This window comes from Ailuropoda melanoleuca, chromosome 10 (genome assembly GCF_002007445.2).
Source record: "Ailuropoda melanoleuca isolate Jingjing chromosome 10, ASM200744v2, whole genome shotgun sequence".
Classification (NCBI taxonomy): Eukaryota; Metazoa; Chordata; class Mammalia; order Carnivora; family Ursidae; genus Ailuropoda; species Ailuropoda melanoleuca.
In genome coordinates this window covers 52,548,705-52,563,333 of record NC_048227.1, presented here as the reverse complement: position 1 = coordinate 52,563,333, position 14,629 = coordinate 52,548,705, and the positions used below count along the sequence as shown (strand labels likewise).

The 14,629-nt window shown below is 35.1% G+C and overlaps 1 protein-coding gene across 8 annotated transcripts in view; it reads right to left on the bottom strand.

The window, feature by feature from the left end:
- GRIK2 (glutamate ionotropic receptor kainate type subunit 2) overlaps positions 1–14,629 on the bottom strand; it is a 659,372-nt gene that overhangs the window by 244,494 nt on the left and 400,249 nt on the right. For all 8 annotated transcript variants that reach the window (XM_034670902.1, XM_034670905.1, XM_034670899.1 and 5 more), the window contains 2 exons: positions 8,366–8,509; positions 5,105–5,212 (listed from right to left, as the gene is read on the bottom strand). In XM_034670902.1, the coding sequence (XP_034526793.1) occupies positions 5,105–5,212; positions 8,366–8,509 (252 nt within the window). The remainder of the gene's footprint in view (positions 1–5,104; positions 5,213–8,365; positions 8,510–14,629) is intronic.

The following is a 14,629-nucleotide window of genomic DNA, read 5'->3' as shown; positions in this document are numbered from 1 at the left end:
CATTTGATAGTCAATGAATATTTACTGAGGATCTACTTTGTACCAGAGACTTTTCTAGGCCTCGAATATGTAAATAGTGGGACTGGGAGCATACATAATTACACATGGTGATAAGCGCCAGGAAGGAAAAGCACAGGGCTCTATGAGAAAGTTAAATTTGGTCAGGCTTATGGGACGCCTATCTAAGAAGAAAGATCTAATCTGTGACCCCCCAAGATGAGTAAGAGTTAGCCAGACAAAGGGCTAAGGGTGGGTTTTCCAGGCTGGGAAAGCTCTACTGCCAAAGTAATAGAGAAAGCTTTGTGTCTGAAAAAATGAACAAAAGCCAGTGTAATTAAAGCATAGAAAGCATCTGAGATGGTAGTGAGAGCTGAGGGGGAAGGTAGGCAATAAGCATATTTGTAAATATGGATTTTAATCAAAATACAGTGGGAATAAGTGAAAGGATATAAACAGAGCAATAACATGGATCGATTTGCTTTAAAAGACACTGGTCTGGCTTCTGTCGTCTGGGGACTAAATTGTAAGGGGGAATTACAACAGACAGATTTGGTGGGGTTCCAATACAGATGTCCTGGTGAAAGGTACCCTGGCTATGATTGCAACAATGGATGTTGAGAGAAATAGATGGATTCTAAACATATTTTGGAAGTAGAATAAACAATATGATCTTTGAACTGAACAGAAGAATTCTGTTGGGAAAACCACTTATTCTTACTTTCCTTTTCCTAGTCTTGAGTACTGAACACCAGAATCTTACAGAAAACAAACTGTCCTATTGCCTGAGGTAGAAAAAGTCTGGAATGGCACCTACAGTTTCCTCCCACCCCGTTATTCCTCCTCCCCTGTTCCAAAGAAGGCACTGCCACAGCCTGGAGAGCTTGTTTGGACAGATGTGACTAGCTGTGTCTGCAGTATTAGTGACCCTTCTTGGACAACGGCTAAGTGGGCTGGGTTCCAACCAAGGTTCCTATCAAGGTGGAAGGGAAAGATTCAATTTGATCTCTGGGTGGAAAAGATGTGTTCATAGTCTCATTACAACCCCAAACTCAGTTCCCCGAACATATAAACAAGTCATCTTTCTTTTTAGCACTCATTACTGCATAATCATATATTGTACTCGTGTGCGCCCACTTATTATCGGCAGGTTTCCTTCATGAGAATATAACCTTCATAAGGGCACAAAAGAGAGGTTCACTCTATATTTGTTAGAGGATCAAACGAATAAATGAAGTGTGCTGGACATAGATGACCAAGATAAAGCTAGGAAAAGGCAGTAGGCACAAGGAGAAGTAATGGATAAAACTAGCATTTTACACATTTTTTTGTTCATTTTCCTCACCCAGTCATGATAAAATAGAATGGAGGATAATTAAATTCTTAGTCTTGACACCTATAAAGATTGTATTTCCAGGTTCTCTTAGAGGCCATGATATTCTCACTTTTGCCTGTCCCAGAGGGAAGTCTTTTGCACTCTTCATTTTTTGAGATGAGGAATTTGGCACAGAGAACTTTGGTGGAAGGGTGAAGTTCACACACTTGCAACAGAATTGGAATTTTAATTTAAGCCTCTTGGATCGCTATCTGTTGAACCTTCCAAACTGTGAACTCTATCAAGGTAGGAATCCTGTCTTAATATCTATGGATTGGTAACTATATTTTTGAGGACAAAGTAAAAGTAAAGTTGTTAAGACTCATTAGTCTTCATGAATTAGATACTGCTATCACCCCCTGATGTGTTTTAGAGAGGTTAAGAAAGTTGTCCATAAATAGTAAATGGCAGAGCAAGAATTTGAGCCCAATTCTGCCTGAATACATACCTGGACCTCTTAACCATTCCACTAGATTAAACAAATGAGTACATTTTTCTACTTAGCAGCACTTTATTCCTACTGCTCAAAGTCAAGTCTGTCACAATGGCATTGCCAAAAAATTCCCATTTTTCTTAAGATCTGACTAAACTAAATCCAGCTGCCTTCTTTTAGCCAATGACTTATGTATTAATTTTTTTTTTTTGAGAGAGAGAGAGAGAGAGAGCGAGCATGTGAGGTGGGTGGGGAGGGGCAGAGGAAGAGGGAGAGAGAGAGTCTGAAGTAGGCTCCCTGCCCAATGCAGAGCCCCATGTGAGGTTGGATCTCACAACGCTGAGTTCATGACCTGAGCAGAAATCAAGAGTCAGAAGCTTAACTGACTAAGCCGCCCAGGCACCCCCTTATGTACTAATTTTTGAAGATACTAAAAGCATTTGATTTTACCTTTTAATTCCACTTCTCTCTAACTTACCTTCATCGAACCTCAGTACTTTATGTGCCTCTTCAGATTTGTTCCAATTTCTTTTTTGTTTTGTTTGGGTTTTTTGTTTGTTTTTAAAGATATTATTTATTTATTTGACAGAGAGAGAGAACACAAGCAGGAGGAGCAGTAGAGGGAGAGGGAGAAGTAGGCTCCCCACTGAGCAGGGAGACTGATGTTGGGCTCTATCGCAGGATCCTGGGATCATACCTGAGCCAAAGGCAGACGCTTAACCAACTGAGCCACCCAGGCACCCCTCCAATTTCTTTCTAATGATAATTGTCCCCACTAATTTCTTTACCAATTTTTGATTTATGCCTTTATCACTGGCTTCTCCTACTTTTATCACCTGGTTCCTCCATTATTCCTTAAAAGCATAATCCCAATGCTCTGCTATTCTTTGAACTAACAACACTGCTGAAGATTCAGTTACCTCCTCTGTCACTGTTTATTCCTCTCTCACATGTACTCAGAACAGTTTGAGATTCATGGCTCCATATTAAAATTATTCCAAACTATAATATCTTTCCACACATCCCATAGGCCTCCAGGCTATTCTATCTTTGAATTCATATTGTATACTAATACAATGCAAACTTCTCAACATGGTGCTCACTTTATGACTTAAATCTAGCATTTTAACTCTGTTTCTCACTTCTGTGTGCATATCTATGTGTGTATGTATGTGTGTGTATAAAATGATCAAATCAAACACTATGCTATGTCTTTCCCCATATTGTTACCTCTTTCTGCAATGACTCAATCTCTACCAATCAATAATTCTCCATTATTCAAAGGCTAGCTCTAAGTACCTCACATACCATGACTCTTTACTTAATTATATCCTTTTTCAGAAATTCTCTTATATCACTCTTTTAAAGCTTGAAAGTTTTCCATTGTATTTATTCTCAAGTGTGTTATCTGATCACTCTATATAAAAAGCCCCTTGAAGATAAAGATTGTGTGTAATTAATTTACAGAAACAAAATTTCAAATTTCAGAAGAGTATACAAAATATTTTTTGAAATCTCAAGGCAACATGTATAACTCACATTGTTGTACCTTGCTTTTCAGCCTGGCTGATTGTCCCATGTACTTGGTAACCTTTATATTCAGGGTCTTTCTATAATCCACACTATTGCCTAAAGAAAGCTTCTCTAATGTTTCCTTTACAGGGGCTACAGTAACAAGAAAGGCATTGCCATTTCTTTATTGATGTGTTGAAATACAAATAATAGCCAAAGCTCATCCTAGTCACTTATAAGCTTCCAAAAAAATAACAGCATCTCCAGTAAATACTGGTATAAAAACTGTAAGAGCTGACTAAACCACACCATTCAATTCCACTCTTGGGTATAGAATAATATTCTCATTATGGGAGCAAGGCAGTTAGGAAGTGACTGCCTCATGAATATTTGGTTTGCAGTTTGTTAAGAAAGATTCCTGACTTTGCATGGTTTCTGCATGGTCTTTCAAAAGGTACAATCTAAAACTCTCAGTGGGCAGAGGTCCTGTTAACTTTAGTCATCAGTTGGTCATGATGTATTTCTCCCTATCTTGGTAACATTATCAAAAATGTATGTTTTCTCTCTCCAGAACCATTTGAATCAACATTCAAATATGCTATTGTCTCTTAGGTTAAAAGACCCCTTCTTCTGACTCAATTCCCTTCTTCAGTTTCCATTGATAAATAATGCTTCATATTTAATTGCTAGATGAGATATGCAACACATTACTATCTTGAAAACAATATTATCTCAGTGAAATATAATATTTTCTTAAGTTCTTTTTAAAGATATTTTTTAAATTTTTATTTTATTATTTATTTGAGAGAAACAGTGCAAGAGAAAGCATGAGCAGGGTGACAGGCAGAGGGAGAAGCAGACTCCCCACTGAGCAGGGAGCCCAATGCGGGACTCAATACTTGGACTCCAGGATCATGACCTGAGCCGAGGGCAGATGCCTAACTGACTAAGCCACCCAGATGCCCTTTTCTACAGATTTTTCTTATTTATTCGAGAGAGAGTGAAAGCAAAAGAGATCACAGAGGGAGAGCGAGAAGCAGACTCGCTGCTGAGTGGAGAGCCTGATGCGGGGCTCAATCCCAGGACCTGGGGCTCATGACCAGAGCCAAAGGCAGTTACTTAACCAACTAAGCCACCCAGGCACCCCAATTTTTTCTTAAGTTCTTATCAAAATATCTTTTTAAAACTTTCAATGAGTCTATCAGAAAAAATATATTAATGCATATATTACCAATGTAAACAACTTACACTAAAATATTTTTAAAGTAAGCATATACCCAAATTCTGTAATCATTGTCTGACTTTATCCTAGAAATATAATCAAATAAGATAGACCAGTGTAATGTATTTCTGTTCATACCTAATTTACTCTGTGTATATTAAGTCAGACATTTCATTTGATTATGACCCAGCAATGGAAATATGCTTCTGTATTTAATTTTTCTTTATGACCTGGTCCAAATAGGAAAGTCTGTGCAAACACAAGTGTAAATATTTTTAATTACTATATTAAATCTTAAGGCTAATAAAGATTATATGCATTTCAAAGTATAAGAAAAATTTGGTGAGAAAATAAAATATTTAATTGTCTTAAGACACATTTTATCCTTGAACACTAATCCTCAATTATTGTATTCAATATAATGAATCGAATATGTATTTTAAGACTTATTCAATAAAGTTAAATGTTAATGAAATGTGACTATAAGAGGGAATATTTCCCTATTTCTTCATTAGGATCTGTTTCATTTAATAATTAAAGTAAATAAGTTGAATGACTCAAGTACCTTTTCCAAACCTTCTTCCTTGAGGCTGATCACATCCAAATCAAAATCTGTTCGTAAGCCATTGGTTTTGTTGAAAGTTATTCTGCCTGTGAGACCTTCCCAATGTGCCTATAGGAAAATAAATAAAAATAAATAAATAAATAAAAAGGATTAACAAACAAGTAGAGGGAGATAAAACATTTTTTCACACAAAAAATAGGAAACGTTATTTTCATTACTTCTCATAAATTGACATGACTACTGATTTTATTTATTTTATTTTATTTTTTTAAAAGATTTTATTTATTTATTCGACAGAGATAGAGACAGCCAGCGAGAGAGGGAACACAAGCAGGGGGAGTGGGAGAGGAAGAAGCAGGGTCCCAGCGGAGAAGCCTGATGTGGGGCTCGATCCCAGAACGCTGGGATCATGTCCTGAGCCGAAGCAGACGCTTAAACGACTGCACCACCCAGGTGCCCCGACTGATTTTTAAAACATTTTTTCCTCTTCTGAACTTTGGAGGATTTTTGTCTACAGACATTGTCTTAGTCTCAGTATAAAACTTATTATAAATTTTTCATTTTAAATGCATTTTCTACACATAATTTTTATGAGAAATTTGAAGATTGTTTTAAATGGCACATCTCTTTTTGCAAACAGAATAATTTAGTCACTTATTATAATACATGAGATAGTGAATATCTCATTGGAGATTGCAAATAGAATTACTGTTATAAAATACCACTCTTAAATTCATACTAATATGAACATAAACTTATTTTATTACAGAGAAAGAAACTGAATTTAGGAAAACCTATGTTATACAACTTCAATTATACACTTTCCTCTTAGAATAATTAACTTATTACATTATTTTCCTGTAAGTGAGACTGGGAGAAATATATCAAAATTACTTCATGTCAAGCTATACTTCCTATAAAAGGAGCTTTACGTGTGTGTAGAAGGAAATGAAATATAATAATCTAATTACATAATGGGTTGAACCCATCACAGGTGAGCAAATTTCTGAGGTTGTTTTTTTTTTAATACAAAAAGTTTTCTCATTCTGCTGGCTATCTAGATAAAAATAATGTTTTCCATTATTTGCCATTTGAATAGCTTGGAAAAATAGTTATATATGAAAATTTAAGTAATGTAACATATACTCACAGCTATAATGTTTGGAAGAATATACACCAAGATCCAAAGAAATAAAATCAAATAGATTATAGGTAACATTTCAATAAGGACTACAAACGGATATCATTATTACTACATTTGTTAGGCTCCATGTATTTCTATACTTATGTATAGGGATTCTAAAATAGTTTTAGGCTAATTAATTACAAATAAAACAGAAACAATTATAATACATATCTATACACATATTGCAATATGTCATCACTGAGTTTAAACATGCGTTAACTGGTCTCCAATAAGGAAGAAAAATATATTTTTAATCTATGCTTTTCCAAAGAAAATAATTTTAGGGGAATAACAAAAATGCATGTTAGTACAAAAATAGACAATTTGATCAAGAAGTACAGAAGTATTAGTAGAGAATAGTAAAAAAAAAAAAATCTGGCGTAGAGGCAGCATAAAGAAATGTTTGTTGGGTAAGAATGCACAACTAATAGAATACAATCACAAATTTAATTCTGAACTTCCTAGCAACCAAAGCAATGAAGAGAATGTGATATAAACACAATATACAGGGTCCATAATTCAAGACATATCAACTGCCCAGGAGAAGCTCAGCTTTTCCTGGCATTGAAACCTGAGAGGAATGTCTCCTGTGGGTCCTCAGAAAGAGGTACAACATGTGATTTAGCGGACGAGGTCCTCGCCAACACCTTATGTTTAATACAATAGTGAGCTTCCTACAACTGTTTGTTGTAAGACTGTGTGACACACACCTCAGTATTCAGGTCCTGCCTTCAGAAAGCAATTCTTCAACCAGCCAAACCTACACACTATGTCCGCAGCTCTCTGATGCTCAGTTTTAAAACAGACATAAACATAGAATGTGAAACAAAATAAATGAACTACATATTCATCAGGGAGTGTCATTTCACCCTCTGAGAGTAGATTTAAAATCACACACGGAAAATTCATGGATATTCTTTGCCAAGGACCTGGAGATTCTTAATTATGACCCTATTTTCACTTTTATTTTCGAGATGAATAATTTATTATATGCTGAATTGATTATTTCTTTAAAGCCATTAAGAAAAATCTTTTATGGTGATAATCCCTGTGATTTTCCTAGCAAAGATTAAATTTTCATAGTTACACTTTCATATAGAAACTCCTGTTATAATCAAATGAAATGTATCCTAAGCTGACAAAAGGATTTCCTTCATGATAGGATAACTAGGAAGAACGTGTGTATGTGTGTGTGTGTGTGTGTGTGTGTGTGTGTGTGTGTGTGTGTGTGAGATCTTTAGAACTTTGCCTTTTTTTCCCCTCACTGTAGGCATTCTTGGTCTATAACCATGATAGTTGTAATCAGAAATGATATATGGCCATAAGAATGATTGCATTATGCAATATGAAGTAAATTTTGCACTTTTCTGAATCCAGGTATTCTGTTTTATATTAACTGCTAATATAATTAAAATAACTAGATGTTATATTTAGGAACCATAGATCTAAATAACAATTCTTTAAGACATGTAATTTAGTGGAGTACAAATGTCATTCATGTTAAAAACTGTTGCTTACAATATAAACATCCTTTAAACTATATCTCCACATAAATGAAAAGTAATACACATAAAGATTCAGGAAAGTGAAAACTAACAATGACATAAATAATAGGTCACAGATTTTCATCTGTTTGCACAATCATAGATACTTTGAAAGATACCCATTTACTTGTCATGTAATTTTCCCCCTTTTGTTCCACATCACTTAGCAAATGTGTTAATTTTGCCTGTATGGAGGAAGACAGAAAGTTTAATTCAAAAGATAAAGGTAAGGGGCGCCTGGGTGGCACAGCGGTTAAGCGTCTGCCTTCGGCTCAGGGCATGATCCCGGCGTTCTGGGATCGAGCCCCACATCAGGCTCCTCCGCTATGAGCCTGCTTCTTCCTCTCCTACTCCCCTTGCTTGTGTTCCCTCTCTCGCTGGCTGTCTCTCTATCTCTGTCAAATAAATAAATAAAATCTTAAAAAAAAAAAGATAAAGGTAAAAGGTCACCTGTTAGGAAAACTGAAATAATCTCAACGCATTCACCTTGAGGACAAAAGAGACTAGGCAGACGTGATTCTCCTGACATACCTCTTTAATTAGGCTCATAAAACGGGTCCCGAAGCGCCAGGGTTTGTGTCTGTTACACTGTAAAGAACTGACTGTCATCTGCGGAAACTGTTGGACGCCCACAGACACCACGTGCACAGCATCGTACATTAGAGCAGCATCAGTCTGAAAGCCAAGAAAAAGGAAATACGGAATCAATACAACCAGCGAAACCCACGGTAGGAGGTTTGGAAGGGGACTGTAGGAAGGAGTAAGAGAAATAAATACTCATTTTACCTTCATGTAACAGAAAAAACAGTATTTCTGATGTTCTGGTTCTCTTAAATAAGATACTGTGATCAAATGACTAGATCAGCTCCATTAGGACAGTTGACCTATCCTCCGTTTCCTGAAGTAATAACCCAGTTTTATATTGTCCTAGTATCTCCGTTAAAGTAGGAAATATGTGAAGACATTCATTATTTCACTTTTGTCATCCCCTCTGGCTCTGATTGTCTCACTACACACACATACACACACGCATATGCACACGCTCAGGATGAATGCAACTGGAAACATTTTGAATGGTTACATAAATGACATATTGCATATAAAAGTAAATAAACAAGTTCCTTGCATGGGAAGAACAAAAGAGATTTGAAAGGAGATTCACCCAAAAAGCTTAGATATGATCCCCGATCTTTTCTTCAACTTAATTTTTCAAAAGGTTCAATCTCAGAAATGATGCTACAGTTTTGAATCTCAATACACATATTAATCCCTTTGTAAGAAACTAAGATTAATCCCCTGTACTGTTTTCTTTTCCCCAAATTTCCATATGAATAAAAGTTCATTTTGTCTTCTCAAATAAAACGAATATGAATTCTACTGTGTTTGCACCTGCTCAAATGACTGACCACTTTAGAAGTTGATGATAAAAAATAAAATGTTTATAAGTCATAACAAACCAGAGGCTCAGTGACTGTCAACTGCTGTGTTAAATGGACCCTCACATTGTGTCTGACGGATCGATGCCAGGCTCACTACCTACCGACCAGGGCCGCACTGACTGTACTGCTAGCAATGAACTTTGGGCCATCTGCTTGGCATGCTTCGGAATAAAAGCATATATTTCCTCTTCTCATTCACACAATTAGTGAGCTGTGAAATGAATTCCAAAATGAATAGGAACCCTGTAGATTATAGCGTTTGCCACAATACAATACAAAATGAGTACACACAGTCGCTTTCATGCAAATGGATCCTAAGTAGCTTTACCACATAAAATGGAAGACAGCTAAAGAGCACAATGCAGTGACAGAACATAATAATAATGCTATTTTATAGTTCATAAATCTTTGGGGAATGTAGCTCAGATTCCTAACCTTCACTTTGTAAATACCAGCTGACTACTTTCGGATCCTCTGAAGGCTGCAGGGTGAAAATAGGATCGTGGAGTTGATACGGGCATACATCATGAGCCCGAGGATTAGACTGATATTTGTCTTTGGCCTGAGGTAACATTCAGGGGACATATTTTAGATACCGCACAGGTGGTCATAAAAGCACTTACCAAGACATGAAAGACACATTTGATTTCAAAATAAAATGAATGTTTTTAAAAAAAATCACTGTGAACAAAGGTATAGAGGCATGAACACTTTTATGCACCACTCCAGAGAACACAGAGGACTATTTTGCAATTTGCACCACAAAAGAGCCTTAAAAATATCCATGTACTCTTTAACCCGGTAATTTCTTTCTGAAATTCGCCCTAAGCAAATCAGAGATAGGAACATAAGCTACATACATGATTTATTTTCTTTAAAAAGTGGACACCTACTGAATGTTCAAACTAACGAAATACAGTAAAATCACAATGATATTTTATATAACCACTAAAAACTATGTTTTGAAAAATAATCAGTTAGGTGAGAAATTGCATGTGATATGATGCTAAGTGTGAAAATAGGTAATACAGAGCTGTATGTTCTGCATAAGCCATTATATATCTTTATAGGTACTTCATATGTACTACTTTATTTATTTATTTCTCACAATAATGGTTCAATAAAAGCACTACTATTGTTCCCATTTTACAAATGATGAATCCAAGTTTGAGAGATGTTAAGTAACTAAGCAAAGTCACAGTTAACAAGTGGAGAGGCCCCAGACTCAGCATCTCTGCTCATAGCTAGGATTCTTAACCACCATATAACATGTTGTATCAACAGCAACAGCAGATCGAAAAGAAGAAAATACACTAAAATGAAACCAATGATTACTCTTGAAAGTTAGTAATTAATGGAATTTAAATTTTTTCTTTTTATTTATTTTCTACAGTTTAAGATAGTTTGCTAAATACCATTCAATAATTTTCAAGATGAAAATTTTGATCTATTTCCACAAAATAACTAAAATAATATAAATATGATATTACTACTATTCTGCCATGATTTACTGACTTACATGATCTTATATGACTTATATGAAAATCCTAGAGTAGTAATCTTATCTAAAATGACAATGTTAAGAAAGAATTTTGCCAAACTAAGAGTTTGAAAAATTGTTTTTGGTACATAGTTTCAGCATCAAGATCAGAGGACAGACTAGTTGATGATAAAACTATTTGAGACCTGTGATTTTAAATGTAATTATAAAAGTTAGTATTTATTAAATAGAAGATAAATACTAGAGAAAAAAATTGTAAGTTGTTAAAAAGTTGCTGATCAAATTACTTCCTGAATTTCCAGTTTTAAAATATGTTGACTTATGGTAAAGTGATACACAGAACTTCAGAAACTACTCTCTATGATATTTTCATCAGTTTAGAGTGTTACTTTGGTCCTACTTTTAGACTGGTTGTTTTATGTAATAATATAGAGTTATTTTCCATTTATACTTGCTATCCTGTCAGACTCAACTTTACTGTCTTCTTTGCAAAACCATACATATGCAAATTCTTTCACCTTTGAGTTGCGAAAAAACTCTAGTGTTTCAAAAGTGTTTTTTTTACTTTCACAAGAATGCATAAACTTGAAAATCTGTCTTATAATAGTAATAGTATTACTTAACACTCATTTAGTATTTACTGTGTATGAGACATTCTCTTTAAATCATTCCCTTTAAATTCTTGCAACTAACCACCAGTTGAAAATCCATTGAGTCTGTACCAATTAGAAACGGAGGCAGAGAACAGTTAAGTAACTGGCCTAAGCACCTAGCATGTGGAGGTGCAGTTGGATTTGAAGCCAGACAATCTATCCAGAGTTCACAGCTTGTTCTCTGGTTTTTGCTTGGAGCTCTACATTTAATAAAGCAAAACAGTTTAAATGCTTTTAAAGTTACAAAATATAAGAAATATCAATAAGTACTTGAATGTATTAATCTACACCATGTTTTTATAAGTGGTAAATACATAACAAAAATGGGCTGCAAAGTAAGGAAATGTATAGATTGTGGAGAATGGATAAATACAACCTCACTAAAAAAGAATACATCAGTATATGGGGTTGGGTCAATACTAGGTTAGTCAGGAAGTAACATTAACCAGAAATGACTTCATGAAAGTAGATTTCTTCTATGCAGTTGCTGCTCAGGGGGTTCTTAAAAGGAGAAGTTCCCAGAATGTCTTCCAAGATCAGGCTTAAGGGGCGTCTCTTACTCCCAACTCTAAATTGTAGATATTTAATTAGCTGTTCTTGCTAAGTGTTCCCCCTCTCATATTGACTTTATAGTCTCTTGCCTTGACTTTTCTCTTGATGGAAAATAGGAGGAAAAGAAGGGAGGGTGGAAGAGAAGAGGAAAAAAGTCCAGGAGACACACTACTTTATCATTGTTATAATATTATTACTATCAAATTATATTGCATGCTTACTCTGTACTACACAACTGTGTCAATTTCTTTACCTGCATTGTCTCATTTAATTCCACCAAGACCATATATTTTGGGTGATATTACTATTATGATTTTAGAAAGAAGGAAACTGAAGCTTAGCAAGGTTAAAGTAATTTTCTCAAGGTCTTGTCACCTTGAGAAAGAAGACTCAGAAAACAAGACTCAGGCAAAGCTTGGCTCTTTGAACTACTGTCCAAACTATCATAACAAGACTGGCAGAAATAAGACTTAGAAACAAGACTCAGGCAATACCTAATTCTTAGACCCACTATCTGAACTATCATAACCAACTACCTCTCTTAAGCTTATTCCTATTGAAACTATGAAAGGCAATGGAGGATAAGCTGATGGCAGCAGGTCTCATATCTTCGGAGGCTCTGCTGAACACCAATTATGTCCCCAGGTCCCAAAGAGAGTACGTCTCTGAGCTGAGATATAAATTAAAGTTCCTTTGGCTCCTGAGTCAGATTTTTTTCTTTTACAGCATAGCTACCTCTAAAGAAAGCTTCAGGGTTGAACATAACTGTAATTTAACCAGTGAAATTAAAATGGAGTATGTGTACAATTTGGTCATTAAAATCCATATGAGGGTTTAAATAACTTTGTAGTCACTCACACCCTAAATTACAAAGAGAAAAGCTAAACAGAGGAAAAAAAAATGTCAGCAATGAAGATAAAACAATCTGTCCTATTTTCTCTTTTAAGAATAATTACTCACTTATATATAAATAGATCACACTTACTGGAAAGCTAGAATAGCTCTTTGCCCTGGGAATACAGCTCAGAAGGAAGTGCAGACCAGGTAGGTATAGACAGATCTAAGTGCAAACCTCCATGCTTCACTGCTAGGTCAAGTATCTATTGATAGTAATAGGAGCACCCTTGAGAGACTACCTCAGACTAGACTGGAGTTAGAACTTTATTTTTCTTTCCAAAATAAGTTAGTTAACCTACAAAGAATGTCTGTCAGCCAAAAACTTGCTTTGCAAACCTTTGAAATTGTGTGATGCAGTCTTACACATTTCAATAAAACCGTAGGGATCTAAACGGGTGACTTGAAAAGATCATGAGAAGTGCCTTCGTGTACATTTTAAATATGCAATAACCATCTCCCTAACTTATTGCTGGGTGTATCTTATACATTGTTTAATTACTTTTAGGCATGGAGTGTGTACAAGGAATGCAGATGGAAGAGTAACAAAATGCTAATTTCTATGGCTGAGCTATTGCCACAGCAATTGGTTTCGTCACCCAGTATGATTTCATCTATTTCAAGTAACCTCAAGTCTGATGAGACTTTCAAGTATTGAAAGAGCAGTTTATATTTCTTTTATGTTCTGGAAAAGTCCACTATGCATTTTTAAATAATTGAAGAATCAGGGGAATTAGATACTCTCAAAAGTTTCAAATGACAAAAATTACCATTGTTTAAAATGTTTGATTTGGTATATATAATTGAAACATTTCCCAATATATAAAAGCAGGAATAATCATAGATGTTGTGAATGGTCAAAATGTTTCTGTATATTTAGATTTCATTTACAGAAGCATTTAGTACAAAGCAGTCGCTACCAAGCAGGTCCATGTTGACTGCATATGTTATTTCTGTTTTTGATCACTATAATCATCATCGATAAACATCTCCTTTGTAAAGTTCTGAGAGAGATAGGAGTTACAACAAATTTAAACATGGGTTTTATTTATGTGACGCATGAAGCAAATAGCTAGAAATGAACAATCCTGAACTCCATATAAACATACAAGAGAATATTGGTACATAAAATCTCTCAGAAACACTAAAGACTTCTCTTAGAAAAATTTTTTTAAAAAGCTACCAAAAGCATTTATTTTTCTTTCCAATGAGAAGAGCAGTCCTCCGTTCCCCAAATAGTGTGGGTTTTGGGTACCCCCACTGAATTCTCACTGGGGGAACCTGGAACATAACCTTTCGCAATTTATTTTCTGTATTAAGCTAAGCAGTTAGATTTGTGACAGCATCATTCTGCTTAAGCACTTTTTGCATATTTGGGCTCTTGGGCTGGGTTCCAATCACACCCAATGTTGTATGCAATAATTTCATTTAAATATAATCACTCTTAAGAGTGATGTGATGTATGTTTATATCTTGATTTAGTGATGGTTTCACTATTTCAAAACTTATTGAATTGTACAATTTAAATATGGGAAATTTAGAGTATGTCAATTTTACTCCAGCACAGCTATTTAAAATTAAATAGTGATCATGCGTTTTTCTGAAAAGATGGTTCTTAGATTTCATTTTATTCTAGAAGTATCTAGAATCCTCCCAAACTAAGCAACAGTGATCTGTATCTTTCTTCGGTTTTAATAAAACAGTTTATGCTTCCTCACTTCTTTTCTTTCCTTCTAGACAACAAGCATCTTTTGGG